The sequence below is a fragment of the Pagrus pagrus genome, assembly GCF_965226575.1.
Source record: "Pagrus pagrus genome assembly, chromosome: 22".
NCBI lineage: Eukaryota > Metazoa > Chordata > Actinopteri > Spariformes > Sparidae > Pagrus > Pagrus pagrus.
Genome location: NC_140204.1, coordinates 9,094,786 through 9,099,000, shown reverse-complemented (window position 1 = coordinate 9,099,000; position 4,215 = coordinate 9,094,786). Strand labels below are relative to the sequence as shown.

The following is a 4,215-nucleotide window of genomic DNA, read 5'->3' as shown; positions in this document are numbered from 1 at the left end:
GCATTAATCCCTCAACTACTGGACAAGCGTTGCTTAAAAGAAAGACCTGATATATGGGGATCTGTTCTGGGAACACTATATGTGATAACACAGAAAACAAAAGGCACAAATGGCTGGGATCTGAACTTTGTTAGGAAATTATGCGAAACAGTTGCTCCTTTTGCAAAGGACCATCACCCCTTAGGCATCAGAGTCTTCCCATATGGTGTATTTGCAAACTTACTTTCAGTTGAACATGTGGGTGACATCTTTACATCAGTGGGGATAACTGCAGTGCCTGAGGACATACTGACGTATGCAGAAATGACCAACAGTGACAAGCTGAAAGAAGTTCTCAGACGACTGAACGATCATTTCAGCAAACCAAACGTAGAACGTGAGGACTGTACAGCCTCACCTGGGCCGAGGAAAAAGAGGAACAAGAAGAAGAAAAAGAACAAGAAGGAAAAATCCAACAAGGAAGAAGACCCAGATGACAAGTGTTTCAGTGGTGGAACTGATCCAAATACTCAGCCACTCCTCTTCAACACCACTGTGTCATCAGATACACACACATGGCTACAAATCAGCAAGAGGTGGAGAGAAAAATTAGAGAAGCTGGTGAGCACTGATGGGAGCAGAGTAACCAGAATCGGGAGCATGAAATATGTGAATGATGAAGAGTTCTGCATAGCGAAGGGCAGTGATGGTACTGAAGTCTTCTTGGGCCTGAGAGAGACTGATGGCACTGAGGTTGCTATTAAGAGAATGACTAAAAGCAACTATAAAATGCTGAGGAATGAGGAGGGCTTTCTACGACTTCCAGAACTTGATCATCCATCTATTGTACGATACGTTGACTTTGCAGAGGATGAGTACTTCGGATACCTTGGTCTTCAGCTTTGTGAAGACACCCTGGAAGAATGCATCAAAAAAAATGATGGTGGTCTGCAGAAAGAGAAACTTGTCTATCAGTTTCTGGAGAGTTTAAAAGTGCTTCATTGTCAAAATCCTCCGATTCTCCACCGTGATCTCAAACCACAGAATGTTTTGATTGGTAAGAAAAAGTTCAAGATGCACTGAAGTAATGAAATTAAATCAGAAATTCAGAATAACAGCAACAGTATTTAAAATGTTTTGTGATTTGTCCTGTAGATGTTACGGGGAGGGCAAGATTAGCAGATTTTGGCATAAGTAGACGGTTACCCAAAGGCCAGACAACTTGTCGCACAGGCAGTGCAGGAACAAGATGCTGGAAGGCCAAGGAGACTTTAGCAGACGAAGCTGACATACGATACAAGCGGAGCACTGATGTACAGGTCAGTTTTATTGCAACACAAACTGCATTGATGAATGATTGAAGAATACTTCTTTCATTGCTAAAATGATCTGTTAATTTTTTAGGTGGCAGGGATGCTGATTTATTACATCCTCTCTGGACGACACCATCCTTTCGGCGACAAACTTCATAAATGTGAGAACAACATTGATGAAGGTTTGTACACTTTGGACCATGTTGAAGATGTGGTGGCGAAGGAACTCATCGAGTGGATGATCAGTGAAGAACCGGAGAACAGACCTACAGTGGAAGAATGCTTGAGTCATCCCTTCTTCTGGACACCTGAGAGGTAGCATCACTTTTATTGTCAACTGATTAGCTTTTATTTCTGTGAATAGTAGCTCGCATTGTGTTAAGAAGAGTCGAAGCCCAGGAGTGGCTGCTGTGGTGTGGAGTGGTGCTTTTATCTCAATGCTAACATCAGCATGCTAACATGTTTAAAATGACGATGCTAACATGCTGATGCTAAGCAGGTATATTGTTTACCATTGTCACAATCTTAGTCTTGCATGATAGCATGCTAATACTGTAGATGCTAATTCGTAGCAAACACAACCAGACCTAAACTTGGTTGATGGGAATTAGTTTTGTATGTGTTTGGTCAGAAACTAAACTACTGGACAATTTTGACTTAAAAATGGCACTTAAGAAAATTTCAGGGGTCATTAGGGTCATTTGGATCCATCCTTTGGGAGCCATGAATGGCTGTACACACTTTTATGGCAATCCTTTAAACAGTTGTTTCTGTGACTCAGAGTGGTGGACCAACAGACCAACAGACCAACAAACCAACATTGAGTGCTAACATGGCTGGCCAAAATCCACGTGTTGTCTCTTTTTCCATTTTGCCAAACAAGCATCTTAAACACATTTTATTTTTCAGGAGACTTGAATACTTGAAAACGATCGGAAAAATCAAGGAGGTGGAAAAGTGGAAAGATGCCGACCAGGAATTAAAATCTGCGTTGGAAAAATGTGCCCGGGATCGATCCTTCAAACAGTGGAAAACTAAGGTACAACTGTCCAACAACTGTAACTTCTCTATTTCTAATTCACACTCAATGACTTGTTGTTTTTGGTGTTGCAGTTGGCAGACTTGGTCAAGAAGGTGGATCCCAAAAACACATACGATGACAGCACACTGGCATTTCTGCGCTTCATACGAAACGCCTACGAGCACCAGTAAGTCAAACTGAGTCAAAGATGACCAAATGTCACTAAATGTGGCCTTCCATCTCCCCACTTCCATTGCCTTCATGTTACAATACTGCTGTTGTTTGAATCATCTGCCCCCTCAACTGGTTGCTGGTGTTGGCTCATGTTGCTGATGTCAGTGTTAACACAAACGTTAGCGAGCATACATTAGCTTAACTTCTGAACATTAGATAGTAAACCTTAGCTAACAGTGCTAACACATCTTCAGAAGTCTTTAGAACATTCAGGATTAATCAAAGACTTTATAATCATCACATCTATTGAATGTTTTTCCAACTGATTTTTCCTGATTCCTGAAATGAGTTAATCCTTTCTCGCTTATTGACCTCCATCACACAGATCTCCACAGCCACATCACTTTTATTGTTTATTTAATTGTTGTGTAATTAAATTTTTTTTTTATCTGTTTGCAGTCTCAAGGAGGTAGCCAACATTGATCTGATGTCGATGTTTCCAGATCTCTTCGATTGTGTTTATCTGTTTGCCAACAGCAGAGGGTGGAATTCAAGGCTGCCTCTGAAGGAAATGTTTGGAGCAATGCTCTCCAGATTTGTAAAGCCAGCCACAAAGGAGGAGCAAGTTGGCGTCCCAGTTCAAGAATCTCAACATCTGTCTGGGCCAATTGCAAAGTGACACCTAAATATTTTGATTGAGCAGGGTCTTTACTGTAGAAAAGAAAAAGTCCTGCCACATCCGAGTTGATTTGATTAAACTGCAGTAATGCAACAAGACCTGATGCTGGGTGGTTGTAAATCAGCACCCCAACTTCTATGTTTGCCTTTTTTGCCACTGATCTGTGGCTACAACGTAAACTGTATAGTAAAAGTCTACAAGCCTCTGGATATTTACGTCAAATCCAACAGTAGCACCTTGACCCTGGTCTGTCGTTGAAACGGCTGATGTTAAAGACCTGTACATAAAAGAAATAGAGAACATGAGTTGCTGAAATTCTTTGATTAAGTTTAGAGAGTGCCAAAAATGTAAAAATAAGTCTTAAGTGCTTCCTCTCATTATGTGAATGGTATTGTCATTAAAACAATGTAATGGAATATAAAAGCTTTACAACATGCAGGTTGTTTTTAAAGAGATAGTTTTAAGGTTTTGGGAGGATTCTCTGTATTATAAGGTGATCTGTTGATTATAAATGAGTGATGTTTGATCGTGTTTGTTTTAGGGTTAAGATCAAATCTACCCTTGATATTATAATTTGTTCATTTTATATGGTGAAAGATCAAAATGTAATGTGGGAATTATTTTACGATCCTCACAAAGGACGATGGAAGATTTATTTTCCCCAAAATATTGGTGGAGTTTTTGCAGACAGATGATACATGTGGTCATATAGAGAGTACTAATATTGTACTAATGTTTTTACCTTTTTATTCATTCTACTTAAATGGTCTTTGTATTGTGCTTTATGAAAGAAAACAAGCCAAAACACATTGATAATAAAGTTGGTCTAAAGAATACGAGAGTGGCTGGAGTTTTTTTCCCCCCTATTTGTCTTTTATTATCTTTATCTTTGTTTTTGTTTTTAACAGTGACAGGCTTTGTGATCTTATTGTGTTAAAACTGCACAAAATAGAAGGAGTGGCCTGATGTATGACTATATTTTCTTTGAATAGGATTAGTACTACATGCAACATTGATTATGTAAAAGAAAGAAAGAACCAACAAGGCAA

General features: G+C 39.5%; 1 protein-coding gene across 1 annotated transcript; it reads left to right on the top strand.

Annotated features, from left to right (window-relative positions):
- Positions 1 to 303: 303 nt before the first annotated feature.
- LOC311251260 (serine/threonine-protein kinase/endoribonuclease IRE1) lies at positions 304 to 3,999 on the top strand (the record flags this gene model as incomplete). Its single annotated transcript, XM_084343637.1, has 6 exons — positions 304 to 1,036; positions 1,135 to 1,298; positions 1,384 to 1,607; positions 2,202 to 2,331; positions 2,406 to 2,500; positions 2,947 to 3,999. The coding sequence occupies 6 exons, from the start codon at positions 304 to 306 to the stop codon at positions 3,164 to 3,166; spliced, it is 1,566 nt and encodes a 521-aa protein (XP_084199763.1). The 3' UTR covers positions 3,167 to 3,999.
- Positions 4,000 to 4,215: the final 216 nt, after the last annotated feature.